Genomic DNA, 26,802 nt, shown 5'->3' with positions numbered 1-26,802 from the left:
TATTAAAAAAAGTGCCACAAAATTTCATTCCTTCCACAAAAAAAAAAAAAAAAAACGAAAAGGCCAAAGACCGCAGAGTGGTCCAATAAAGTAAAAACGCAGGAAGACTTGAGACACAGCGTCGTGCTTGTAATCGGAGGCGGAGCAGACGCTTCTCCATTACTGCTCTCCAGGAAGCACCTTCAATTGGCAGCTTCAAGATTGAGGTCACCTTGAATTCCCTGGTCCGTTATAGAATTCCTCTAGACTATAAGAAGGTAAAAATCTATTTTTTCTCCTCTATAATGCTTTGTAGTTACGTCAGTGTTTCGAAGCCTTCTTAACCCTTTCTTCAAATAGCGCCCTTTTGTGCTTCTTCGAACATCCAAGGTAACCAGAAGGAGTTACCATCCAAGCCGTGACCTTTTCCACGTTTGTTTCTTGGGTGCAGCAACATTGTTGACATCAATGGCGTATAGCGGTGCAGCCATGGGCTCACTTCCTGCGGGTGCCTCTGCATCGTCATCAACAATCAAGCAAGTAAAATTGGACAAAGAAAGCGAGCTCAGAATCGAAGTGGGTAACGACATACCTCTTCGGCTTCGACTCCTGAACGGCAATGCCGAGATTTTTGGGACAGAGCTTCCACCCGAAATCTGGCTCACTTTTCCTCCCAGGCTTAAGTTTGCTGTGAGTTTCTATGTAATGAATTTCTCTTTTGGATCCTCAAGATTGGCAGTATCTTTGTTTGAAGGCAACAGAACGATTCCCTGAGCTGCGAATTGAGGTGTCACTGATTCTGTAATATTATACATGGCATTACGCCATTGAGGGCTTGGGGCTTAACATGTGTTTTGGCGAATTTTCATTCAAGCTGCCTGTTATTAATAAATTAATTTTAACAAAATTGCATCTACAAGTTTATTCCGGGTCCTGTATAAATTTGTAGAATTGTTTCTTGAAACCTTGATCTTGTGTTTTTTATACTTTTGTTTCAATAAACTAAAGGGGCAAGCGCAGTTAATGGTTTGTTGGTACAAAAAGGGAATATATAGTCATCTAGTGCAGATCATTTTGTGAGTTTTGACGCAAATATTATGTTCATGTGTCAGGTATTTTCTTGGTATGGAGCTACAATTGAGATGGATGGTACTACTGAAACTGATTATGTTGCAGATGAGGTAAAGCAGTGTCATCTGTTTTCATTCTTTAAAATTTATTGTTACTTTGGTAAAATGGAAGAAAAAAAGAACAATTTGAAAATGATTGGTGGAGATGTCACAACATTTGATTTCAGACCCCAATGATTAGTTATGTCAATGTACATGCTGTACTTGATGGACGAAGGAATCGTGCTAAAGCTTCATCAAATGATTCTGAATCTTCTCAGGTAATTATATCTCATGATTACGATTATCAAATTGGATCTCAATGTGCCATACTGGATTGGTACCTATAGGCTGTCATTACTGTCAATGCACTAGGAATTCTTGAAACTTGTGGTTTCTTCTATAGAAATTATGCTGACAGACTAAAACTCATGTTTCCAGTAATTTATCCCCCCCCCCTTCATAGGTAGTAATATCATTCCCAATTGCATTTTTGGCTTTAAAGATTATAATTCCATGATCCCATCGTTCCTCTTATATATAAAACTTTTAGCATGACATTTGACAGACTTGGTTGTTCAGGGACCTAGGGTGATTGTTGTAGGACCTACTGATTCTGGGAAAAGTACCTTGTCAAGGATGCTTCTTAGTTGGGCAGCTAAACAAGGCTGGAAGCCTACCTTTGTTGACTTGGATATTGGCCAAGGGTCTATAACAATTCCTGGATGTATTGCTGCTACTCCTATTGAAATGCCCATTGATCCGGTGGAAGGAATTCCTCTTGAAATACCTCTTGTATACTTTTTTGGGCACACAACCCCAAGGTACCGAGTGAATTGTCTGTATTTTTCCATTATAACACGACAATTATCTCTTCATTTAAATCAATAGAGAAAGCAAGTACCAACTATTATATGGTCTTGCAGTAACAATGTAGAACTGTATAAAGTGCTTGTGAAGGAGCTTGCTGGGATGCTGGATAGACAATTTGCTGGAAATTCTGAGTCTCGAGCTTCTGGCATGGTGATAAATACCATGGGATGGATTGAGGGAGTAGGCTATGATGTAATTAACCTTCAAACTTCACCTTATTGATAATTGATGATTTGATGACTACTTTCAACTTTTTAATGCACTTCTTCTGAATGAAAAAAAAATAATAATCATGTTGTTCACTCAACATTTTCAATTTTCTTTCAGTTGCTCTTGCATGCAATTCGCACTTTCAAGGCCAATGTTGTGTTGGTTTTGGGTCAGGTGGATAAGTTACTTTTGTTTAATATGTAGCATGTTGCTTATCTTGTTATAACTGATTCCTACAATCTATGCTCTCTAATTTCCTTCTGTTTTCTTATGTCCGGGTCATTCTCTTGGAATTCTGCGTCTAGGAAAAACTTTGGAGCATGCTAAAGAAAGAGGTATCCAAGAGTGAACCCACTGTGGATGTTGTGAAACTTCAAAAGTCTGGTGGAGTTGTAAATAGGAATGCAAAATACCGTCAGAGGGCCAGAAGTTATAGGATAAGAGTAAGCATGCTTGTACACTTATTGTTATCTTATGCACATATCAATATATCTTAACCTATTTTTTCCACACTTTAATTGTTTAATTTACAATACACAAGTCAGCCGGTGGAATCAGATGTCTATAGGACATCATACTACTGAGTTTATCACTTTTTAATCTGAGGAGTATTCTTTTTAGGATTTATGCTAGGATAAGAGGAATGAACTTATTCAAGGCTTTTAAGCTGAAATAATATAAAAATGATTTAAACAATAATAGAATAATTAATGTCTTGTGAGTTTAGGGCATTAATATTTCTTTCTTCATGAGAAGTGTATGCTTCGATTGATAGTTGTTTAACTGGCATATCATGGGTCTGAACAGCTCAAGATTTTAATTAAAAAAAAAAACAAATGTTAGTATCAGATTGGAGTTACTAATTTTTTTTTTTTTTTTACCATGACAAATTACCCTCCATTTTCTCTTGTGCCCCTCAGTGTTTAAGGGCGTACTGATTGCAATCAAGTTATGGTTAATGCATGCACCGTGTTGTGTAACATTTCATGTCAACGAATACTTTATTGACATAGAAAGTTCAGTTTCAACTCCTGGACTATTGGTTCCTAATTCCTTGCTGTTTTAATATAGTAGCCTGCATTTGACCTTCAAATTTATTGAAAATGAGCAATAAAAAGAATGGCAAAATCACATATGTACTAGTAAGCCATACTATCATATTGTTTGTTGTGTTCATTCCTAACACACAGAGTTCTCTTGCAGCTTTGTGGGCTCTAATGCAAATGGTTATTTTCTGATTTTGATCTAGGAATACTTTTATGGCCTCACAAATGATCTCTCTCCTCACTCCAATATTGCAAATTTTAGCGACTTGTTTGTCTATCGAATTGGTGGTGGGCCGCAGGCCCCACGTTCAGCATTGCCAATTGGTGCAGAACCTGCTGCAGACCCTACCAGAATTGTTGCTGTGAATATAAACGGTGATTTGCTCCACTCAGTCCTTGCTGTCTCTTTTGCCAAGGATCCTGAAGAGATAATTTCAAGGTAACAATTCTCTGGAATATCATATTACTGTAATTTAAACCTCAATTAATATTTTTCTCAAAGAATTATATTTTTTAAAATCATGTCCGAGACTCATCTCATGTCCTGGTCGAACATGGAAATTTAGAGCATAATATTAACCCCAAAGATGTTAAAACACGTTTCATGTATACTCCCCTTCCCCTTCCCCTTCCTATTAAGGATCACGTTATTCAGTGCTTTGCGTCTCTTTGGTGCAGCAATGTTGCTGGCTTTATTTATGTGACAGACGTTGACATTCAGAGGTATGGACTGTTTTTTTTTTTTTTTAAATATTCCAGTTTTCTGATCATATAGTATAAGCCTGTATTATTATACATATAACTGTATGTTCTGTACAGAAAGAAAATAACGTATTTGGCACCTTCTGCTGGAGAACTTCCTGGCAAATATTTGATACTGGGATCCTTGACATGGCTTGAAACATGATCAAATGAGCACATAATATCAGGGCTCCTACTACAGTTTAGCCTGACATGAGAGAATATTACATCATCAGATCATGTGTGCTGTGTATTAGCAGTTCCAATCAGTTCAGTGGGTTCAAAAATGTAATGTTTTTTTTTTTTTTTTTAAGGCCGGTTTGTCCTAATATGGGACTTATCTTTTCTTCTTTGTCCTTTCTTTCTTTTAACCTTCAGTCCAAATCACAGTTCGTGCAGCAAATTCCATTTTTGTCAGTTTAATTGGTTTAATATAATTAACCAAGGGTGGAGTGGAAGCTCACACATTGAAATTTAGAAAATCTCAGTTGAGTAGACGATAAAAAAAATTTTCAAATAAAAAATTTATATGTAATACGTGTTGCGTGAAAATGTCTCTGAATTGAGTTTAACATTTCTTAAAAAGAAGATAAGTATATATATATATATATTTTTTAAAAAAGATATTGTATTCTTTGCGAGGATTTTAGCAGGCAAGTCCTCTGAATAATATATATAACCGGTCCACTTTCTTTTGGATGTTATACTTTAGGTACGAACTGAAATTGTAGAGGTGCAGATAATTTAAAAAAGTAGATAAAATATTTGAACGATGGATTGATGGTATGCTCGCGCGTACAATCACAATTATTAAGCTTCTAAAAGTTAGGCTACCAACAAATGCCAAATATTTAAAAGGGTACATGTATGAGGAAAAAAATAAATAAAGAGAATTTACAATATCATGTGCTTAACGTGGCATAATATGAGATGATAGTGCAGAGTCCCAAATTGCTGTTGACCAAAAATAAAAAAGAGAATAGCACAGATTGTGGTGCATGAACACCAGCCAGAAAACACAACATCCTTTTTTAGTGATACAATAGTTATCCCTTTGCCCAAGAAAAATAATAAGCAGCTTCATCTTCTAGCTGAAAAAATGACGGATAAGTTAGTATATTCAAATATCATAATAATTCTGATTAATATTCCCACTATCAAAAACCCTATATGCCATATAGATTGTCATGTTAAGTCAAGGAATTTATATACCAGTGGCGTGAATTGTTAGTGTGCAATAACAAACTTGATTTTGCTAGCTAGTTCAAATATTAAAATTCAAATTCCAAGCAAAAGAGATATTTATATTTAATGTATGATGACAGTTTGAAGAGAATTATTTTCAATAAGAAGATACTACACAATAAAAATATATATTAAAAGAGTCTTATTTTATTTGATACTTGATCTAATCTAAATATAAATTAAAAAAGCAAATGCTTATGGAAATATTTAGTATTATTTTTTTAATAGAACACAAATTATCGGAGTAAAAAGAAGTCAAACAATTGAGCAGAAAAAATCTTGTGATTAGCAATGCGAATACCCACCGAGTGACCTTCTCGAAAAGAAAAAGAAATGGCTGTCCCTTTCTCTCTCCTGCCCAGCCTGCCCGTATGCCTACTTTCTTCCTTCTAGCCTGCCCGACCGGCCCGCTGTTGAAAAACTTCCCCTCTTTCTCAAGCAGTCTCCCGCTTTCCTCTTCAACGCCCTTTCCCCTCCTCTCTGAGAACCTTTGGACTCAATTTCAGTGTTGAGTCTGTCATTCATTTCACTCACTTACCGGTCTGCAAGTGTTGATCCTTGATCCTTGCTTTCATTGGTTATTGAGATTCCATTCTTTTTTTGTTCAATTGGGGGTCTCCAAGCCTTCAATTATTGGGGATAGGGTGGCTTCAAGCGTCCTTTCCTATTTGGCAATCTCTGGAATTTTTGGGTATGGAAGCTCCTTTGTAAGAGTTTTTGCAAGATGGGATTTGGGAATAATGCAATTCAGGCTGGTAGTTTGGACGTGGGCAAGTCGAATGGAAGGAAGAAGAAAGATGGCGCAGAGAAGCAGAGTGGATGTTGGGCTAAATTCAGTTGCATCGGAAGCTGCATACCTTCTAGATCAAAGATTGATAACTCCTTAAGTGGTGGTCCAAGCGCCCATAATGGTAGTTTTCTGTCTATTTCGCTCTGTACATATCATGAAACATTTTCTATTTTATGTCAATTTTAGATGCAGAGAGAAATTAATTTGTCTTTAAAAAAAAAATCTACCTGGTTTTTTTGGTTTCAGCTGCCAATTTATGTTTCAAGAAGCGGAATGAGTTCTCATGATTCGTGGATAAAACGTTGTATAATTTTGCTTTGATATCTTTGTATTCCTAGATAATGTTGAGCCTCTGACTTCTTTATAACCAAATACCGAGCAATTGAACGTTCTAAAGAATACTTTTTTCTGCATTATTGATGAAAACATTTTATATTACACGGCTTAGTAACGGTGTTGAGATGTCAATATTGTGTCATATGACAATTTGTGCTGCTTGCTCGACCTGAAATTTTGTTGTTAATACAGTCGCAGTCAATTTTTGATGCTCTGATCTTTTGCATCGCTCAGCTGGATTGTATTTTGATTTAGTTAATATACTAGCTGTGAACTAATCTTGCAATTAAGTTGCATGAAGCCAGGCGCCCCAGCATCATTCATGTAATAGTAGTATAGATTAATTAGCCTGGCTGATTATTCAATTTAAGTTTGTGATCTTTGTGTTACCAGTGGAAAACAGATGTACAAATGAAAATACCAAAGATCGAACAGTTGCTCCTCCAGAGTCATCCACTACTACTACTAGTAATGCGGGAAGCATACCCTCAACTCCAATATTCAGTGAGGAGTTGAAGGTTTCTTCTCGTTTGAGAAAATTCACATTCAATGAACTTAAATTGGCAACTAGGAATTTCAGACCAGAGAGTCTTCTTGGTGAAGGAGGGTTTGGTTGTGTCTTCAAGGGTTGGATTGAAGAGAATGGAACTGCACCTGTCAAACCAGGTACTGGGCTTACAGTTGCAGTGAAGACCCTCAACCATGATGGACTTCAGGGTCACAAAGAGTGGCTTGTAAGAATTTTATATATATCCTTTCTCAATTCTCATCCTTCCATGGTTTGCTAAGACTTCAAACTCTTCACTTATATAATTATTTGCTTTGTTAACATTTACAGTTTCTTTTTTCAGGCTGAGCTGAACTACCTCGGTGATCTTGTCCACACTAATCTGGTTAAATTGATTGGTTTCTGTATTGAAGATGACCAAAGATTATTGGTTTATGAGTTTATGCCCCGAGGAAGTTTAGAGAACCATCTCTTTAGAAGTACACTACTAACTCATTCAATTTTTCTTGCATGTTTACTGTGCTATTTGTTTATCTCTGGGCAATGCCATGTAATTGCTGCAAAATTTATATGATTTTGAGACAAAAATCAAATAAAACACTACTCAGTTCAGCTATAATCAAATTAAAGTTTGGTTGAACAATAGATATCTTGTTACTGCTGCTGCTAATTTCCTGGAATGTTGTGTCTTTGGTGACGAATTAATGTGTGCTGCATTGACCTATCAAGGACAGAATTTGATTGAGTTACTATTAAACCAAAGTGGCTTCTAGGACTGCTCAATGACAGACGAGGTGTATAAAACTAAAATATGATCCTTGTGTGATATAGCTTAACTTCTCTTATATAATCTATCCAATAAGAGTTAATGATTGGGTCAAGCAAATAATAACTATGACTACAACAAAATCAAACGTGAAAGGGTTTAACTTAGGTATGCCTTCATAATTTAATTTATAAAATGCACATTAGTTAGAAAGGTGGTGGGTGATGGCAAGATAAAGGCTTTCTTTGAGACTTGATGTGTACTCCTTTATGAGTAATGGTATCCAGTTTATATTCAAAAAAAAAAAAAAATGCACGTTAGTTTAATGAACAACCATTATTTGCACGCTGTTTTTTTTTTTTTTGGGAATCAAATCATATGTATTATATACAACTTTTGGGCTTATGAAATAGCAATGACCAGAAAAAAATTGTTCTTCAATGTCACTGATCTTCCTGCTTAATGCATGCTTTTAGAGATTACATACAGCTCTTTATTGTTTTCTGGTAACAACCATGATTTATGCAGAAGGGCCCTTGCCTCTTCCTTGGTCTATCAGAATGAAAATTGCACTTGGAGCTGCAAAAGGTCTTGCCTTTCTTCATGAAGAAGCTCGGAGGCCTGTAATATATCGAGATTTCAAGACATCTAATATCCTATTAGATGCTGTATGTGCTGAACTAATCAAGGGGGTTTTTAATTATTCCTAGTTTTCCAATTCATACTCTTAATTTTTTTTCAAATGTTGTTAGGAATATAATGCCAAGCTTTCTGATTTTGGACTTGCCAAAGATGGTCCTGAGGTTGGAAAGACCCATGTATCAACAAGAGTTATGGGAACATATGGTTATGCAGCTCCTGAGTATGTGATGACTGGTGAGTTCCCATCGTTTTTTCCATCTGAGTGTTGATTAGGGGTTTCTTGAACTTTAGATATACTATGTGATTTAGACGCTGGACAACTTAGCTTGGAGCAGTGAGAATTTGAAACATGGTGGTGAGGTTCACCATTTTTGTTATCTATACCCTACAGGTCATACTCTAGTACTTAATAATTCAAGTATACTCACTTTACACTCCTAAGGAGCTGTTTCTTTGAATAAATTAAGAGTGAAATATCCATCTAGTCTTGAGACTTTAATCAATGTCCCTGAATTTCTAGCCTTTTTCAATTTTAACTTCGTTTTAGCTAAATTTTTCTGAAAGGAAAGAAAAATATTGCTCCCTTTCTTTATCTTCTGGCCAGTCCTAGAAATTGCATTGCTCTCTCTCTCTCTCTCTCTCACACACACACACGAACACGCAACCAAAAGATACTCACGGCTTCCTATAATTTTTTTCTTAAAAAATAAAGGCCTCAACCCGTCTTGACCAATATTAATTTTTTTCTTCAAAATATTGAGATGTATTTCTTAAAAATATCCTTTTTATTTTTTAAAATAAGGTTAATGTTGAAAAATCAGATATACATTAATTATTAGACCTTAATCTATTTAAAAATGAAAACGGGGAAGGGAGTATTTAGAGCAACTTGTTCTCAGAACAACCTTGATTCTTTATATGAGGAAAGGAACGTGTTGAAATAAAAAATGAGACTGAGAAAGCTCCCTCAGTTTTTGTATGGTCAGTCCAAGAAATAGTTTGCAATTTCAACTTATTGATGCTCTTATACTAATGCTTCCTTCATCTCTATACTGACCTGATACGGCCATTTCTGATTTAGGACATTTGACATCAAAAAGTGATGTTTATAGTTTTGGGGTAGTGCTCCTTGAAATGCTTACTGGTCGACGAGCAATTGATAAAAATAGACCAAATGGGGAGCACAACCTGGTGGAATGGGCAAGACCAGCACTTGGAGACCGGAGGATGTTCTACCGAATAATCGATCCTCGTCTTGAAGGTCACTTCTCGATTAAAGGTTCACAGAAAGCCGCCCAACTTGCTGCTCAATGCCTTAGCCGTGATCCAAAATCTAGACCCGTGATGAGTGAAGTTGTTCAGGTTCTTAAGCCTTTGCCAAACCTTAAGGATATGGCCATTTCATCTCAGCACTTCCAGTTCACACGAGTAGATCGCACTATGTCCATGCCAAATCCCAAAAATGGTTCAAAAACACAGCTAACATCTGTATCAAGGAAAGGTCAACCTGTAAGGATCTTGTCGAGTCCAAACGGTCCACGTGGTTCTCCATATCATTATTCCAAGTCACCAAAACCTAACGGGTGAGAATCATGGTCCACTCTTTCTGGTTTTGCTGCCTGCTCCATTCAATTCCCTCAAATTAGACCATCAGCTGAGCATCAACGGTTGAGATTGGAATGTCTCTGAGACTTGAGGGGAATCATCGAAGTCTTATATTTAATATGATCTTGAATAATTGGGTTATGCTGGAGTATTTGCTAGGGAGACATACAGATTTAGATTTCTTTTGGGAAGCTTGATGCTCAGGTCACGAGTCTCCTACTTTTCAGAATGTATTTTTGTAAAGAAGAAACTAAGTGGTGTTGTTAACTCATGTTCAGGTTATTCATAGATTTTTACATACTAATTCATCAAGAACTTCTCATTAAGTACGCATTAATGTAATTAATATCTTACTTTAATGGGGGATGTGCTGTCTTGGGCCAGGGCTCCATGTTATTTTTGGTGTGTTGCTTTGTTCTCAGACGAAAAGTACAAACAGTATAATGATAGAGCATTATTGAGCAATGTCACATTTCAGCATTACTTTGCTTGGGGCTCCATTTCTGCAACATTTATAGCGAGATAAACCAAGAGCATTGAGTTTTTTTTTTTCTTTGGTCAGAGGAGTCTTGAGTTTGAATAATCTAAAAAGAAAACATAATTATCAATTCTTATAGTTTTATTAGATTTTGTTTTTAGTCTGTGTAGTTATTTTTTAGTTTTTTTTTTTAATACAAGGCCTTGGTAAAAACCATGCAAAAAGGATAAGATCATGTCATATTTGAAATTATAAGGTTTCTACAATCAATGAGAGGACCGTCAAATAAGTTGATATCAAAATTTTTTCTTGAAGCCATGTGGGCTAGAAAATTGATGCATCTATCAGCTTCTCTACAAACATGATAAAAAATGATTTTCTAGTCCTTCATTGTGAGATTTTTAATATTCCTAATAATTGTTGAGAGAAGGTGGCTGTGAGTAGAGTTGCATTAAATGAGAGATAAAGTCTTATTGGAATTTGAGCAAACATTAACTTTGGGAATCTTAGCATGCCAACAAAGATTCAGATCCTATAGTTTCAGTAAAATGGAGTAACGCTTATTACTTAAGTTCCCATAATTTTAATGTTTTCAATATTTTTAGTCCCTAAATCCCATAAATTATTAGTTATAAAGTAATAGCTTCCTGTGCATGGTTTAGTGGTTCGCTATCTCATTTTATTTTAAAATATTTTATAACTTTAATATTTTATATTACGAAAAATTATAGTTATTGATTCCTATAATTTTTATTTTTGTTCTTATATATAAGGATTAAAAATATTGAAAATAACTATAAGAATTAAAAATAAAATTCAATAAATTATGGAGACCAATAATTATATTTTTCCTACTCTAAAATATTAAATTTATAAAATGTTTTAAAATAAAATGAGATATTGAACTACTAAACTTACTTTATAACTAAATTTACGGGACACAAGCTTTAGAAAAATCTAAACCCGAGCTGTAGGGGACATACGGCGTTCATGGACTCTGATAAGTTCAAATATTCCAATACTATTAAATTCAGCAGCCCAACAAAAAGATTGTAATTTTGCACGAGGAACCAATATCTGTATTTGCGTATTGGACTCGTGTGTCTTTTTTCTTTTTGGTAAAAAAGAGAGCTAAGTTCAAAGTATTAGACAGAAATTACACATAAAGGGGATTAAATCCCAAACTATCAGCAGAAACAAAGCTCCTAATGAAACTAGGAGCAACCTCAAACAGAGACAAATAAGTGAGTCCCTCTTTTGCTAGTCTATCCGCCACATGATTTTGATCCCTCGACACATATTGGATCCGTATCTCCCAATTCCATTTAAGCATGCTGAGAATTTCAACAAAAACTAACCTTCCCATGTGATTATTAGATCTCGTTCCATCAATTAGATCAAGAAGATTCTTGCAGTCTGAATCCAAAATCCCAAACCAAACGCAAGCTCTTCAACATAGCCCACTCTTCAGCTTCATAAGCACTGCAAAATCCTATAGTGTGGCAAAACCCAGCTATCCAGTATCCTGTATGGTCTCTTAAGACACCTCCACAGCCTGCTAATTTATCAGGGAGCGACATTGCTCCATCCATGTCTTTTCATTTAATGGAACTGGATATTATAACCTCTTGTGTTCTACGGGCTAAAAAAAATTGCAAGTGAAAGTAGAGGCGTCCGTTTGTTTTTGGGCCAACAATAGAGTCATACAAACATATTGGATGTGAGGAGTTGAACATATATAATAATTTTGTCATTATTTTCAAAGTTATTCATTGAGAAGAAAATCAATTTTGAGATGAAAGTGAAAGGTATTGTGACCACTCCATTAAGTTCGATTTGAAAATGGGTATCTCAACAATGTAACACCTGCAGAGTAGCATTACTTCATTACCACGGACATAATACTACTTTAGTCCGCCGCGTGCAAGAATACTATTTTTGTCCTCCATGTGTAAACACACTTTTGGTAAATACAATCTCAAATTGTGTAACCACGTTAACTTTTACTTATTATCATTGCAAATAAGAATGTGATAACCTAGTATGCATTCAAAAGAATGAGTGTCTCTCATCATTTAACTAAATGGTTGGAAGTTTAATTCTTAACTTTAATATGTATATATAAAGTAAACCTTATTAGTAGTGTTCTTTATGTCTTACTCTTTTAGTCTTATTTACAATGCAGAAATTTGGGAAAAATATGGTTTTGGTCCTTATAGTTTCGGTCAACAATAGTCAAAGTCCCTATAGTTTATTTTTTAAGAAATTAGGCCCTAAAATTTGAAACTGTTAAAACGTTAGTCCTTTGGCTGCTGACGGTGTTAACTATGCTTATGTGGAAGCAAATAACGTGTTGTCACTTTAGTCATTAAAATACAAGAAAAAAACAATTTATTAATCTTCTGGAGAAAAATCATTCAACCATAAGTAGGAAAAAAAAAAAAAACTTGCAAAACTTTTCAAGGGCTTGGAGAACACTCTGCAAAAGGGCTTGGAGAAGACAACGCTTAACGAGAAGCTCTGCAAAACTTCAATCGGTAAAGTTTTTCAATCTCTACCATTTTGAAACAATGCGCCAATGTTTCTTGCCTTTTTCCTTTTTTATTTTCGATGAATTTGAAAAACCATAAATGATTTTTATTCCTTGCCTATTCCAATTGATGGGCCAATCAGAGTTTTATGGGTGAAGTAGTAGTCTCATGGCTGAAATATTTAACTATTTAAGTGATTTTAGGCTACGCTTCTTCCTTATGCTTAAGAATCAAGTGAACTTAGTTACCGATTTTACTCCGTTAAAAGCTCAGATGCTTTTTGAAAATTTTCACAGAAAAATGCTTTATTTAATCATTTTTCACAATTGTATTAATATGCACTTTATGGAATCAAGATGTTACTTACAACTCTTAATGCTTTATTTATCTAATTTCTTTTATATGCTATCAGTTATATATTTATTTTTTGAAGATATAGATATTCAAAGATATGGAGAATGTTGAGGATACAAACACAAGCACAGACAGTGATGAAAGTATAGACAGCAACACTGAAAGGAGATGAAATCAATATGTTGAACAAGATCAAGTTAATGAACTTATAGCACTAAGTCAGATTAATAAGACCATTGCAAGTACTCAGCAGTTGGAAGACAATTTGATGCCATCATCATTGATGATAATTGATAATGAGAGTAGGGCTAATCAATCCAATTATGAGTCAGACGAGGTAGATTCCAATAATAATGTTTCAGATCTAGATGAGGGTGGAAAGAAAAATAAGCTTACCCTACGCGACCTTGCTCAGATGTCAAAAGACTTTCAATATGAACTTGGAATAGAATTCACTTCAATTGAACAATTTAAATATGCTATTAGAGAGTATTCATTGTTGCATGGTTATGATTTGATGTTCTTGAAAAATAATAATGAAAGGATTACTGAGAAGATTGTTGGAGTTGTGAGGATGAATATGAATATGAAGATAAGTGACATCATTTCCTATGTAAGAGAGAAGTATATGACTGATATATTTGTGTGGAAGTTAAGCAATGCAAGGGGGAAAAAAAAGCAAGGGCAATAGTTGATGGTGATTTTAAAGAAGAATATAGGAGGTTGTGGGATTATGAGTGAAGTTAGATTTTTCTAACCCTGGAACAACCTTTCAAATGCAAACTGAAAGATTATCTCTTGGTGGACCTCAAATGTTTAAAGGGATATAATTATGATTAGATGCAGTTAAGAGGGGCTTTAAAGCTGCTTGTAGACCAATAATTGGGTTAGATGGATCCTTCGTAAAGGGTCCTTATGGTGGTATTATTCTTGTGGTTGTTGCTAGAGATCCTAATGAACAATATTTTCCATTAGTTGTTGTGGTGGTTGAGGGGGAAAATAGAGATTCTTGGACGTGTGGTATCTAACTAAACTTCTTCAAGACATTGGGAGCATGCAAGAGAAGAAATGGTTTTCATATCTGATCAACAAAAGGTAAATTTGTCATTATATTTTCTCCTATTTGGTGTGTTTTAACTTATTTTAGTGTATTTTGTTTTGTAGGGGTTAATGCCAGCTTTCGAAGGGCTTCTCAATGGGGTGGAGTTTATATGCTAATATAAAGAGTAGTGGCCCCTATTTAAATTGACAGCACGTTCATGTACAAATCAGTATATAGTAACGTTTCCATTTCAAAGCAAATATCACAATATTGGTTTATTGCCGTATTCAGTATAATAATATGATAAAATTCATAATGGCTCCATGCCACACATCATATTCTGCTTAAAAAAATGCCAACTAATTCTACTTTAGAAGCCAAAAATCGAATATTTGAATTATTCCTAAAAGTCAACTTTGGTCATCATGTATAATTGCCAGCACTTCGATCATCTTCTTGTGTCTTGCATTATCCTTTTCCAAGCTATCTATCAATTCCATAGTCTTCTCCAGCTTCACTACATCAAGGAATTAACATTAGTAAAACTTGAAAGAAACACAAAACCAACATTAGTTAAAAGTTAAAGTAGGTAGCTTTCAAAGTAAGTGTGAGTTATGCACAATCAAAAGCAAATATATGACCAACCAACATCTCTGAAATCACCTCAATTCAGCCGCTAGAAGAAGAATTTGAAAGTGGGTTTATACTCACAGCATCATGCATTGCCCATTGCTGCTCAGTTTTGTGAGCCTCAACACTCGTGAGAAGTCCCTGCGACGAGAGTCCCTTACCAAGAAGTCTATGCCTAATAAGCCATTCATGACTTCTGCTGCTTCTCCCACAAAAACCTCTAGTGGCATGCCAGCCTCGCCCATTTGCGAGTTTGTCAATCTCTGCTCGCTCTTGCGCGGATTCCTTTTGTTGTTATTTTCCCCATTTTCCGCCTCTTCTCCAGTGTTTCTTCTCACTCGCCGATCACTTCCTCTTGAGCCCTAGCCAATGCAATGGGTTCTTCACCTATCAACCTTTTTTGATCTCTTATCTGCCTTTTTTAACTTATTTTTAACCTGATTTTTCTATTTTAAAAATGCGAACTTATTTAATTAAAAAAAATTCCAACTCATTATTCTTTTTGCTACTTAATCAAGCCACATAATCATAATTAACTTCGTTTATATACATCAGCAATGTTAATAATCATATAAACTAATATTTTAACGGTTTCAAACTTGAAGGGCTAATTCTTTCAAAAATAAATTTCAAGGACCTTGACCACCGTTGACCAAAACTAGAAGGATCAAAAACTGACTTTTCTACTCATTTTATTAAATTTTTATTTCAATTTTTTTTATCTTTCATTAAATGTTAGAGATAGAAAATAAGCTGTTAAAGTAATTATATTTAATAAGGGATAAAATTAAAAACTTATTAAATTTTTATATAAAATTAATGAATTTTAAAATTTTTTTTATTCCAATAAAACATGTTAAAAATTACTTATAAATAAAATTATAGGAGTACATCCTTTATCCTAATAAATAATCTTAAAGATTCAACGGGTTTTTATTATGGCCGGGGTAGGGGGGATGTTTTCATTGAGTTCCTTCCCAGAAACTTCGAAAATTGGGAGATTTTCAAGCTCTAGCTTTCTTGTAAAGAAAGCTATTGGAAGAATCAATGTGTTTTAATTTTTAAAAAATTCTTTAAGATCATCATTATTGGTTGTTCCATATGAATCCTTAAATAGAATTTTCCAATCAATGTAAAATTTCCATGACTTTTGATTTCTTGTCATATATAACTTCTTTTCATTTGACATGATGGGAAGAACTTCGTGATAACACTTCTCTTTGATTAATTAAGTTATAATACCATCAACCAAACGAATACAGTATGATATATTCCCATGATCCTGTTGGCTCAGAGCTTGCCGCACACAGAGAAAAGTCAAACTGCTGATTTTTTTTATTTTTTTTAAGACCATACCTCTTTAATATAGGAGAATTTTTAACTAGCCCACACAATTTAAAAAAAAATGAATTAATCTTAATAATGATGCCTAAAATTGAAATGTTCACTAAAATGTCCATGTAATTAATATTTGCTTTCTTTCCTTTTAAGTTAATGATACCATCCATCTATGAGGCACGATTTAAGAAAAATGTAATTAATACTTCTTAAAATTTAAAGTTTGCTTATATTAAAAAAAGATAATGAAACTGTTAATCCTTTAAATTTATTTCAGGTATTAATTTAGTCATTCAAGTTTAATATTTATTAATATGGTTCCTTGAATTTGCATTAGCTATTAATTTAGTCCTTATTATTTAAATAGGAGGTAACAATGTTCAAATTTATTGACATGAACAGCAAAATATTAATAGTAGTAATATAGATTAATGAAAAAATGTATAACTATTTAGATAGAAAAAATACACTCAAAAAAATTTTAAAAATAAAAGAAGAAAATATATATATGTCAAGACATCAAAATACTTTTTATAATGTGATGGATTAAATTAAAAAAATAAATTTGAGAGCTAATTTGTTTTCATTCAATTACATATATATGTCAAGTCATTAAAATACTTTATATGTTAAATCAATTTGAGAATAATTTTTTTAAAACTTAAAGGACTAATATGATAATTTAAGAAAATGTAAGGGACCAAATCAATAAAAATTAAATTTGAAAGACCAAATCAATAATTAAGCTAAACTCAATGGATTAAAAGATCATTATTTCTAATAAAAAGCAAAGAAATATAAGATAATTTCTCTTATATTTGAAAATGAAAGAGTAGAAGATTACAATTTACAATTATATTTTAATCTTATATTAACCTTTCGTAACATTATAACTTCAACGTGCTCTCTCAAATATGAATATTGCTGTTACCAATTTGATAAGAGAACATTATTATAATAATTTTATTTTTGAATAATTTAATTAAAAATACGTTAAGAATTAAATTAAGTAAAAGATAGTTTATAAAAATATTTAAACAAAGTTTGTGCCTTCCATTGATTTAGTGGCGAAAGATGATGCACTGGAGATTATTTATTATGTGCGAGCCTTAAAAAAGATTCATATCATTTTGATTTGAGGCAATATCTCAGTGAGAAATCCACATCAGAATTGTTGTTCCGCATCATTATCAAGATATTGAAACTACGAGCCCAGTCCCACCACGAAGATTTTTTCGTCCTTCTAAAGATAATCCGAATACTTAAGAGAATTTACATCTAGGCATCTATTCTATGTGGTATTTACATATAATAACTGTAATATTTATAAATGACAAAATAAATTAAGCTATTAATGATTTTCTATGACAATTTTTTTTTTATATTGTATGGACTTCAAAAGGAGATAGTGACTTAATCATAAATTTTATTGTATATTAATATTGATATTCAAATAAATGTCTAGTTAATTGTAGAAAATGACGACAGTTCCAAAATCAAGTTTTTAGCTCAACCGGAATCCAAAATCAAGCTTTTAGCTCCACTTGAAATGCCCTATCTTCATGGGACACGAATCATCTCTATTTCTTAATTATCATAATTTTCACTCCATTTCTCTAATCATAACAATTTCTCAAATCTATTGTTAAAACAAATTTACTTGATGCAATGATACCAATAATTATGATTGAGAAGGTGAATAAAGAAAATGGAGAGGTTCCAAATTTCGGCACTGCAAAAATGGATATACTTGACAATTATTTTTAGAGGAGAATGGGAAAGTAGAAGCGGGGGAGAGAATATATAAATGGGAGAAAAACATTGGTAAAGAGAAGAGAAAGAAAAAAAAACTGAAAAGTAAGATAACAATAATTTTTATTCAATTAAATGTATGAATCAAACAAATGAGTTAAGGCACTATTTATAAACTTTAATCTTAACCTTAAAATTAAATGTGATAAATTCTTGAAATCTTAAAATTAAATGAAAAGATAATAATAATAATTCAAGTATTATGACAATTAAAACAAAACAATCCTAGTTAATAAAATACTCTAATAAAATATATTCGATCTTCCAATCTTCTCAAATTTTTAATATCTTTAATTACTTTTTTTTTTCTTTTTCTTCCCATCATTTCTTCTCCACTTGAAGAACTCTCCTCTAGAGAGTAAAATTATGGATATGCTCTAGAAATACGATGGGATTGAGAGATTTTGAGTCTGTTTGAAAACCCTTTCTAGCAAATTGGATACCAATAAATGGCATCAAGTGAACAATAAATAATCTGAGCATGTAGAAGTACAGCATATAGATATGAAGATCGTTTCCAACGAATAAAATAATATTGAAAGGGACCATATAATTCATAAATAATATGTGCTTCTATACTTGTGATAACATTAGCATTGAAGGGCATAGTAGATGAATTAGGTAGAGTAGGAGCTAGTTGAAATTAGATACCATCATTAATTATCTCAAAATTCTCAGCTACCATGTGTAGAATTTACTTCCATAATTTCTATTCTTCTTGATTAAGAGTTGCCTCTTAAGTCTCAACAATGCTTATATCTAGGATAGGAGCAAAAGCTTTGATATAATTCGATCGGACTTCTTTAATTTCTATATCATTACATGCCACAGTCTCAAAAAGCACCATTGATATAGGTACATGGTCTTGGTTACACATATTATTTCCTTCAAAATTCAAGTTTTGAGACGCTATCAAGAAGATTAGAAGTTATTTTCTTTTGATATAACTTCTTTTTCTCAATTTAATAACAATGCCCTTCTTTTAATGTGGATTGAATGGAGCTTTGGAGTTCATCAATTATATCTCTTACAAATTCAAGGCACAAACATATGAAATTCAAGTCTGATTGATCAACCAAATCATATTGATAGTGATATTGATGATGATTGACATAATCATAGTAGTAATGATCAACATAATCATATTGACAATGGTAATTATATCAATGACAATCAATATAATTATATTGCTGATGGTCAATATAATCATATCGATAATTAAATGAGGCCATAACATCACAATTGAATGTGATTTTTTTTTTTGTGATTATAGGTAATAAAATGTGAGATCTTTTTTTTTTTTAACTAGGAGGCTCTAATAATATCCTATTTGAAAAAAAATTTTAAGTTGCTCTCAACTAAAAGGTGAAGATTCTATTTAACAAGTCTAACCCTTTAAGAACTCAAAAGTTCTTCAGAGATCAAACATGTTAAATAAGTAATAACCTGAGTGAAGTCTTTACAGTGATTTTTAGAGGCCTGAAAACCTCTTAGAGAAACTGATAGAAACTTTGACTAGCCTATGATAGATTTTGACCTAAGTATATAGTCACACTATTTATAAGATGAATTTTTTTTTGGATTAAATCAAAGGAAAAATCGAATGAGTAAATGAAGGGAAGAAAAAATAGAATAATAATTAAATAAAGGAAGGAAGGAAACAAAATGTGAAAAACAAAATAATATGAAAAAAGAAAATATGGTAGAATGGATTAAGGTGAAGGAAAGTGAAAACAAATAAAAATAATAGGAAAAAGGAATAAGAAAAAGAGACAAATAGCAAGAGATCTAAAATTTAGGATCAAAGAATTTTACTTAATAACTTAAGAAATCTTAAGTTATAAACTTATCTTTCAAAACCTTTTCATATGATCATTTTTGATACTAAGAAGGGGTTTGGTAATAGAAAGAGAATGATAACTTTAACTTTAGTAACAATTGAAAAGAAAACTTAAAGAAGAAGCAGGATAATAATAATTTTTATTTAATTAAATATGCTTACAAAACAAATAAACAAAGGTGCTATTTATAAGCTTTAATATTAACTGTAGAATTAAATGCAATAAGTTTTTAAAATATTAAAATTAAATAAAAAAATAATTATAATTTAAATATTACTACAATTAAAATAAAATATTTCTAATTAATAAAAAATTTTAATAAAATATATTCCATCTTTTAATTTTTGCAAATTTTTAACACCTTTAATTAATTTTTATCTTCCCATCATTATTATTTTGGGTTTGAAAAGTAAAAAGCATGACTAGTTGTGATGGGTGTTTTACAACACAGACGTGGATAAGATTTCCCAGGTATGGACTCCGCGTCCGGCCGGCTATAAAATATAAACTACTTTGAATTTTTTTTTTTTTAAAAAAAGAATAGAGGGCACGACAACTTAACACGTCACTGTTTGATTCAATGCTCCTCAGAAATATCTTACAATGCTGCAACTTCGTGGAACCATCCTTATTCAGTTATTGATATTGAGAGAATATTTGTTTTTGTTTAGGATATTTCTTTATTTTTTTCTCTTATCAAATATTTAAAAAGTTATTAAATATTAAAATATTTTATTTTTAAAATATATATATTTAATAAAAATAAAATTAAAAATTTGTTGAATTTTTTAACAATGTTAAAAAAATTTATTTCTTTTTTTAATATTAATGATATATAATAAAAGTGGTTTATAAATAGAATTAAAAAAAGTATATTTTAAAAGTTAAAAAAAAAAAAAAAAAGAGGGTGGGGAAAGAGAAAGAGTACGGCGATATATGCATAGTGCGAACGTAATGCAAACGGATCATTATAAAAGTGGATGAGCAGCTAAGACGACGGCGAGAGCAGGCGGAGAGTCCAAAATGAAAACATTTATTTATTAATCACAGTTCATCGGATCACTGAGCTAACGTGTAGGGCTAAACTTTCATGCCAAGCTGTCTCGAGAGTCGAGACTAATTTTTTATTTTGTTTTTTAAAAAATAAAGAACAAGATGAATGAAACTTGACTCGATGGAACCAAAGGACGATCGTGTCCCCCCCCCCCCAAAAAAAAAAAACAAAAAGAAAGAAAGAAAACAAAAGAAACTGAACCACAAACTAAGAAAAACCAACTAAGGAAAATAGCGTCAAAATAAACATATGCATCTCCTCTACATTCGGCTAACTCTCCTGCACATGAATAAGGAAATATTCCCACCAAATCGATTATTTCTTTCTACATTAAATAAAAATTTTTTTAAAAAAATTGGGCACTATGAAACTAGAAAATTCAGATGCTATATTTTTTGAATTATAATTTTGAACTTTTTAGAAACATAATATTTTATCTTTGAAAATATTAAAAAAATATTCTATTCAAGTGAATATAAAATAGAAGTTAATGAGAAAGAAATAGGAGAAAAAAAGAACAGTGTTGACATGTTTATGGATATGTGTGGGTATGTGTCACCCTTTTTTTCCATGGGAAGGGTTGAGTTATGGGTAAAATTTTTTAAAATACCTATCCACTTACTATCTATTTTAAAATATAGGAATTTTAAGGTTTTTATACATAAATTGAAAATATAGTTAATATATAAAAATATTTACTATGTTGCCAAAATTTTCCATGAAACAATAATAAGTGTTTTTTAAAATTGTTTAAGTAAATAAATATATATTATGAAAAGAGTGTTAAGATTTGGGTATTTAGTTTCATATATTTTAATATATTTTCATCCAATCAAAGTAAAATAATTAAATTTTAATATATTAACAATATAATGTGATTTTAAAATTATTCATTATTCCATGTATAGGAAAGTGAATTATGAAATTATTTTATATAAGATAAATTGCGAAATTATTTATATAAAAGATAAAATAGATCATGAAACTGTTCACCTAAGATTATGATGAATTCTGAAATTGTGCATACAATTACAAAGTGTCGTGAAGTTGGGAAGATACCTAATTCAGATGTTTATTTTTCAGAATTCCTAATCATTAAGATGTCATGTTTGTAGAAAAAAGAGAGCAACACTGTCTGAGGTCAAATTTTAGGAGAAGTTAACGTGGTTTTATATTTAATTTCCCAATTATAAAAAGCTGCAATTGCATTTCTGCAATTGAGTCTGGTTCCTTCGCTTCTCACAACTCACCAAAGGTTTTTCTTCCCTTGCGAGTCTCCTTTTACTCTTTTTGTTTGGTTTCTTGGAAAATTAAGGATGACCTCCTTTTTCATTGCTCGCGTTTTACTTTCCGTACATATACTTTGCCTGGTGTTCTTGAATTATATCTATATTTTTCATGTTTGTATTCGTTTCATCTCTCTTTACTCTTCGAGATTACATACGCTTAGAAAGCGCGAATTTGCTTTTCGGTTTTTGTTGATCCAAAGGTTTTCCTGAGACTTAATGCTTCAAAGTTTTTTTTTTACGGCCAAACTCAGTTTTAGGGTTGTCTTGTGCTTGCTTTTCGCTGTGTGATTTTAGTACAGAGGGTCAGAGGTAAATTGCATCAGATTTTTTTTTTTTCCTTGGCGAGAGAATTGGTTTACTGTTTTTCCCCTTCAATTTTGCTTTGGTTATATCTTTTTTCTCTTAAATCTGTTGCTTAGAGCATTTCATCCCTTTTTTCGAAGGATAGAAAATCAGAGTATCATCTTTGTCTTGTTCCGAGTCTTTTTAAACTTTGAAAAGTCTGAGCTTTATATGTGGCTTCTAATGATTTTAAAAAAAGCATAAAATAAAATAAAGGAATTTGGTTTGAATTAGACTTGCCGCTTGCGTGGAGAGTGAGAATCTATTTCGCTTGCTTTTTCTATCTTGTGAGTCGTAACTCGTAATATGACATATTTTGTCTGATTGCACGCCCAGTTTTATTTACCGAAATTTAATTTAGAACTACTGTTGAGGAAAGATAACTTTCATTCTGCTGTTATCAGTTAACTATTGCCATTCAATTCAGTTGACACATCTATTTCATCAGATATTGTTGTTCATCAAATTTTTCTTTCATTTATTTGAAAAGACATTTACGATTTCAGTAGTTTTTCTTTCATCAATTTTGTTTCCAGGGTATGTCTTGCTGATTTTTTTTTATAATGTTCTTGATATGGACAGAAGCAATTTTTTTTTTTTACCTGATAAACAAGAGCAATTAAGTCTTTGCAAAACTGATCATGGAAATTAAGAAAGTTACAACAAGGTGGTGCTTGGTGGTAGTTAATGCAACTGTGTACCATTTTTTAAATTTTGAATTGTACTATTCGTTTTCAGATTCATTGAAGGATGGGTCAAGCTTTAGGTTGTGTTCAAGTAGACCAGTCGAATGTGGCCATCAAGGAGCAATTTGGAAAATACAGTGACGTGCTGCAGCCTGGATGTCACTGCTTGCCTTGGTGTTTTGGTTTCCAGATAGCTGGTAAGCTATCACTAAGAGTGCAGCAACTTGATGTTCGATGTGAAACAAAAACAAAGGTTTCAGCTGCTTTATTTCTCCTTGTCTTTTTTTTTTTTTTTTAAATAAACATTTCTCCTTGTCTTTTATGTCATGTTATTATGCCACTTGCATCTGGCTTGAAACGTAGATGATGGCCTCAGAAATCATGACATATTTGATAATATGGTGTAGAATTTAAAATCTCAGAATATTGTCTGCATAACTTCAAACGGATTTTTACATAGTTGACAAACATCTCGACTTATCAATATCAACTAGATTATGTGTCCATTATTTTATTTGTAATATTTTTCAACTTTAAGATGAATTAATTTATTGATATTTTAGGTGCTTGCTATTAATTTACGGAATAATAAAAGTTTTCATCAACTGGTTGTTGAGGTGGATACATGGCTGTAATTCGTCGCTAAGCTATCCTTTCTCTGCCATCCGTCCCTCTTTTCACTATATTTTTTTGATCAATACATTCATATTTGCAGGCAACTTCCATTCTGCTTGCAATGTATCAATGATATAGAAAAATATTGAAAATTCATTTCACTCTTTATACGTTTATCTCTTAAGTGGGTTCTGATGATCCATTGTTAGATTTTTTTACTGTCATTGGCTTCTCAGGATAATGTCTTCGTAAATGTGGTTGCATCTGTGCAATATCGTGCCTTGGCTGAGAAAGCATCGGATGCTTTCTATAGGCTTACCAACACCAGGGAACAGATCCAATCATATGTTTTTGATGGTACGTCAAGTGGGTTTCTGCTGCTAAATTCTTGCCCTTAAAGCATGCATGCCACTTTTTCTGCACCAATGGCTGTCATGAGTGAAACACACTACTTTTTCTATGTATTGGTGTTGGATTGCATGATTGGTAATTTCTGGGTTGATTTCCTAAAAGTTGCTAGTATTTGCATTTCTCCAGTTATAAGAGCAAGTGTACCAAAGTTGGAGTTGGACTCTGTCTTTGAGCAGAAAAATGAAATAGCAAGGGCTGTAGAAGATGAGCTTGAAAAGGTGTGTTTTTTTATCTCACTGTAAATTATTTTCCTTTCCTTTCTCTATATCTATAAATATTGCTTTTAGTATGGATTATTGAAGGTTGTTGTCACTTGTCAGTTGGACTAGTTAAGAAGTCAGTGTGATCTTTGTGTTGTAGGCCATGTCTACTTATGGATATGAGATTGTTCAGACTCTTATTGTTGATATAGAGCCTGATGTTAATGTCAAGCGAGCAATGAATGAGATCAACGCAGGTAAGAATTTCTAGGTCCTGAGGAAGGACTGCACTTGGTAGTTGTATTGATGTTTGTTAAATGTTGCAGGTTCTTATATTGTTAGATTACTTTTAATTTGCATTAAGTGTTTGCAGATGCCATGTTTCATTATGTTTTGTTTCTAACGTTGTTTATATTGATGTATTATTGTAAACATGTGGATCCATACAGACACTACTTTGCCCACAGAAGTTACTAGGCCTATTTATATTGTAAATTTCAATTTTGTTGTTAGATGGTTTTCCTAACTTGAGTCTTTTTCTTTATTTCCTTAATAGCTGCTAGGCTGAGATTGGCAGCGAATGAAAAGGCTGAAGCGGAGAAAATACTGCAGATTAAGAAAGCTGAGGGAGAAGCTGAATCCAAATATCTGTCAGGACTTGGAATTGCTCGTCAGCGTCAAGCCATTGTGGATGGGCTAAGGGACAGCGTGCTAGCTTTCTCAGAAAATGTGCCTGGTACTACAGCTAAAGATGTCATGGATATGGTGCTTGTGACTCAATACTTCGACACTATGAAGGAGATTGGGGCATCCTCAAAGTCCTCATCTGTGTTCATACCACATGGCCCTGGTGCAGTGAAGGATATTGCTGTGCAGATTCGGGACGGTCTCCTTCAGGCCCATGCTTCCCAGAATTGAGCTTTTCTGTAATTGTGGATGGTCAGATATTTTGCGTGCCTGGTTTATTTGTGGATTACTTGTGAATTGATGCTTTATATGTAATTAATAGTTTAAGGAAATGCTTCTTTTTCCTAAAGTAATTATTTATTAGTATTTATGTTTAAGAGATCTACAGAAGGTTGTCCATTACATGTACACATCTACTCTTGAGTGCTAATATGTACCCTTTTTTTGTATATTGAGTGATAAGTGCTAATTTGTGCCTTTTATGTGCTTAATTGGGCTTAAAACTTCTTGTAGCTGTATGGTTATGCTATTGTAGGGAAGGGTGATAGCAATGCCCTGTTTTGCTATTCTTCTGGCACACTGCTCAGTCAATTGAGCCTTCCTATCCGTGGGCCTGGCTTCTGCAACTCGAGTAGTATGTGCTTTCTGTACTGTTTGATAAAACATTCTTCACCAAGTTGTTTTTCCCTTTGTCGGTTCTTTACATACTTCCAGTCTGTTTGGCTCAGATAACAAAACCTAGTTTACAAAATCCATTTTTCTGAAGCATTTTTTATTTCCATTTGTAAAATGTATATTTTTAGTTAATTTTCCATTTTACAAAAGTTGAGTCACCCAAACAAGTTAGTTTAACTCTCCAAACGGTTGGCCAAATACACACTTCCATTTGTCCTGTATCAACAGACTTGAGGACAATAATGGTTTATATTGGTTTGTAACAAGTTTGAACACTATATGTGATTATATGGTGCTTTTGGGATTCATCTAAACTTTCGAAATCATTCAATTCTGAATTAATGGCATCTTCATCTCCAAGTCAATCTAATCTTTTGGAATCGAAGTTCATTGTTTTGTTGCATGCATGTAGAAGATTCAAATGGATTAGATTATTTGAGCTTGAAATTGTTACAAGTACAAATTTAAAGGAAGAGTATATTTCAAAATACTTGTTTATTGAGAAAGATAGTCAGTTGAATTTATAAACTTTACTATTCTTATGAGACTTTTCAACAAGAGACTTGTAAATATCTGCAAGCCGAAACCAAGGTATCAGAATAGAGGGGGCATGAAATATTGACTTCTATGACTCCGAAAAGCAAAACAGGCATGATATGCAAGGTGCGCTCGTGCTACATATATATCGATATGTTTATGACTTCCTTGCTAGATGTTCCAATCAAAGGATGCCGATGTACCTACCTTACCAAACCTTTTGACTTGACCCATCAAATGCTCCTTCTCAGCAGTATTTGTCCTCTTATCGTCTGGAGTGCTGTGTAAAACTACAACTGCATTTCGATTAAGGTATGTCTGAAAAAAATGCTTATTTGCTTGTTTGTTTTCAGATAAAATGATCGAGCAGTTATATTAAAATATTTAGTACAGACAAGACAAGTACACACGCAGCAAGACAAAGCAAGTA

The 26,802-nt window shown here is 32.8% G+C and overlaps 3 protein-coding genes and 1 long non-coding RNA gene across 6 annotated transcripts; all 4 read left to right on the top strand.

Moving 5' to 3' along the window:
• Nucleotides 1–98: 98 nt before the first annotated feature.
• Nucleotides 99–4,440, top strand: LOC129288447 (protein CLP1 homolog). Its single transcript, XM_054925031.1, has 11 exons — nucleotides 99–257; nucleotides 431–669; nucleotides 1,092–1,160; nucleotides 1,277–1,369; nucleotides 1,671–1,912; nucleotides 2,015–2,153; nucleotides 2,289–2,345; nucleotides 2,477–2,614; nucleotides 3,421–3,656; nucleotides 3,896–3,940; nucleotides 4,037–4,440. The coding sequence occupies exons 2-11, from the start codon at nucleotides 448–450 to the stop codon at nucleotides 4,122–4,124; spliced, it is 1,329 nt and encodes a 442-aa protein (XP_054781006.1). The 5' UTR covers nucleotides 99–257; nucleotides 431–447; the 3' UTR covers nucleotides 4,125–4,440.
• Nucleotides 4,441–5,598: 1,158 nt separating this feature from the next.
• Nucleotides 5,599–10,337, top strand: LOC129288439 (serine/threonine-protein kinase PBL34-like). 2 transcript variants are annotated; one of them, XM_054925017.1, is made up of 6 exons: nucleotides 5,599–6,114; nucleotides 6,723–7,063; nucleotides 7,181–7,316; nucleotides 8,135–8,271; nucleotides 8,356–8,479; nucleotides 9,327–10,337. In XM_054925017.1, the coding sequence occupies exons 1-6, from the start codon at nucleotides 5,928–5,930 to the stop codon at nucleotides 9,830–9,832; spliced, it is 1,431 nt and encodes a 476-aa protein (XP_054780992.1). In that variant the 5' UTR covers nucleotides 5,599–5,927; the 3' UTR covers nucleotides 9,833–10,337. The 2 variants fall into 2 exon arrangements, with proteins under 2 accessions (XP_054780992.1, XP_054780983.1); XM_054925008.1 differs by having other exon boundaries at nucleotides 5,602–6,114; nucleotides 8,132–8,271.
• A 2,472-nt stretch (nucleotides 10,338–12,809) lies between these two features.
• LOC129288490 (uncharacterized) lies at nucleotides 12,810–14,533 on the top strand. The gene is made up of 2 exons (XR_008588010.1): nucleotides 12,810–14,308; nucleotides 14,378–14,533. It is a non-coding gene; the product is annotated as an uncharacterized LOC129288490 (long non-coding RNA).
• A 7,487-nt stretch (nucleotides 14,534–22,020) lies between these two features.
• Nucleotides 22,021–25,651, top strand: LOC129288456 (hypersensitive-induced response protein 1). Of its 2 annotated transcripts, none has more exons than XM_054925043.1 (6): nucleotides 22,021–22,185; nucleotides 23,300–23,500; nucleotides 24,072–24,219; nucleotides 24,400–24,491; nucleotides 24,634–24,730; nucleotides 25,030–25,651. In XM_054925043.1, the coding sequence occupies exons 2-6, from the start codon at nucleotides 23,312–23,314 to the stop codon at nucleotides 25,389–25,391; spliced, it is 888 nt and encodes a 295-aa protein (XP_054781018.1). In that variant the 5' UTR covers nucleotides 22,021–22,185; nucleotides 23,300–23,311; the 3' UTR covers nucleotides 25,392–25,651. The 2 variants fall into 2 exon arrangements, with proteins under 2 accessions (XP_054781018.1, XP_054781027.1); XM_054925052.1 differs by having other exon boundaries at nucleotides 22,026–22,185; nucleotides 24,099–24,219.
• Nucleotides 25,652–26,802: the final 1,151 nt, after the last annotated feature.

Source organism: Prosopis cineraria, unplaced genomic scaffold, assembly GCF_029017545.1.
Source record: "Prosopis cineraria cultivar Desert tree isolate PC_DT_omini unplaced genomic scaffold, ASM2901754v1 PC1, whole genome shotgun sequence".
Taxonomy (NCBI): Eukaryota; Viridiplantae; Streptophyta; class Magnoliopsida; order Fabales; family Fabaceae; genus Prosopis; species Prosopis cineraria.
This window is presented reverse-complemented; position numbering and strand designations above follow the sequence as displayed.

Excerpts from the sequence above, each read along its gene's own strand:
- LOC129288456 (XM_054925043.1), top strand. The coding sequence starts at position 23,312 with ATGGGTCAAGCTTTAGGTTGTGTTCAAGTAGACCAGTCGAATGTGGCC. Across the intron at positions 23,501-24,071 it reads GATGTGAAACAAAAACAAAG|ATTTTTTTACTGTCATTGGC; the intron begins GTTTCAGCTGCT and ends ATCCATTGTTAG. Across the intron at positions 24,731-25,029 it reads AATGAATGAGATCAACGCAG|CTGCTAGGCTGAGATTGGCA; the intron begins GTAAGAATTTCT and ends TTTCCTTAATAG.
- LOC129288447 (XM_054925031.1), top strand. The coding sequence starts at position 448 with ATGGCGTATAGCGGTGCAGCCATGGGCTCACTTCCTGCGGGTGCCTCT. Across the intron at positions 670-1,091 it reads CTCCCAGGCTTAAGTTTGCT|GTATTTTCTTGGTATGGAGC; the intron begins GTGAGTTTCTAT and ends TTCATGTGTCAG. Across the intron at positions 1,913-2,014 it reads TTTGGGCACACAACCCCAAG|TAACAATGTAGAACTGTATA; the intron begins GTACCGAGTGAA and ends ATGGTCTTGCAG.
- LOC129288439 (XM_054925008.1), top strand. The coding sequence starts at position 5,928 with ATGGGATTTGGGAATAATGCAATTCAGGCTGGTAGTTTGGACGTGGGC. Across the intron at positions 8,272-8,355 it reads CTAATATCCTATTAGATGCT|GAATATAATGCCAAGCTTTC; the intron begins GTATGTGCTGAA and ends AAATGTTGTTAG. Across the intron at positions 8,480-9,326 it reads TCCTGAGTATGTGATGACTG|GACATTTGACATCAAAAAGT; the intron begins GTGAGTTCCCAT and ends TTTCTGATTTAG.